A 568-nucleotide genomic window follows, 5' to 3' on the forward strand; every position below is an offset into this window, starting at 1 on the left:
CTCAAGGACAGTGCCCAGGCCCTGAGTTCAAGCCCCATGACCGACCAAATAAAAAAGATACATTGCATTCATAAACTCTTGCTGAATAGAAACATATATACAGCTACTTCAGGTAAAAAAACAATATGCTAAAATAAGTAAATAAAGCGCTGAAAAACCAAGTATGACAAGGCTGGTGTGCGAGTCAGGACTAACTATAGCCACACCCACCCAACATCCTGGGCACTCAGCTCCTCCCGCTCTCCCAGAATCCCCTGGACGACGCCAGTGGCCACCATCTTGGTTATGGGCAAACATAAGGGATGTGGCGCCTGTGCAGTGGCCTTTCTACTCCAAGCTGGGGCTCGCCCTGAAGCTATAGGTTAGAGGCCGGCGAGCGTGGGCAGCCACGATGACCCAAGCCGAGAAGGGGGACACGGAGAACGGGAAGGAGAAGGGCGGGGAGAAGGAGAAAGAACAGCGCGGCGTGAAGCGGCCCATTGTGCCCGCGCTGGTGCCGGACTCGCTGCAGGAGGTGAGACGCCCAGCTCGGGCCCTCCGGGGCGGGTCGGGCCGGGCGATGGGCTCG

At 56.7% G+C, this 568-nt stretch overlaps 1 protein-coding gene across 1 annotated transcript in view; it reads left to right on the forward strand.

Moving 5' to 3' along the window:
• The first annotated feature begins 284 nt into the window (after positions 1 to 284).
• Actr8 (ARP8 actin-related protein 8 homolog (yeast)) overlaps positions 285 to 568 on the forward strand; it is a 20,559-nt gene continuing 20,275 nt past the window's right edge. Inside the window, exon 1 of the mRNA XM_013030774.1 lies at positions 285 to 514. Within this exon, the coding sequence (XP_012886228.1) occupies positions 392 to 514 (123 nt within the window). The 5' untranslated portion in view covers positions 285 to 391. The remainder of the gene's footprint in view (positions 515 to 568) is intronic.

Source organism: Dipodomys ordii, unplaced genomic scaffold (genome assembly GCF_000151885.1).
Source record: "Dipodomys ordii isolate 6190 unplaced genomic scaffold, Dord_2.0 Scaffold132, whole genome shotgun sequence".
Lineage (NCBI taxonomy): Eukaryota > Metazoa > Chordata > Mammalia > Rodentia > Heteromyidae > Dipodomys > Dipodomys ordii.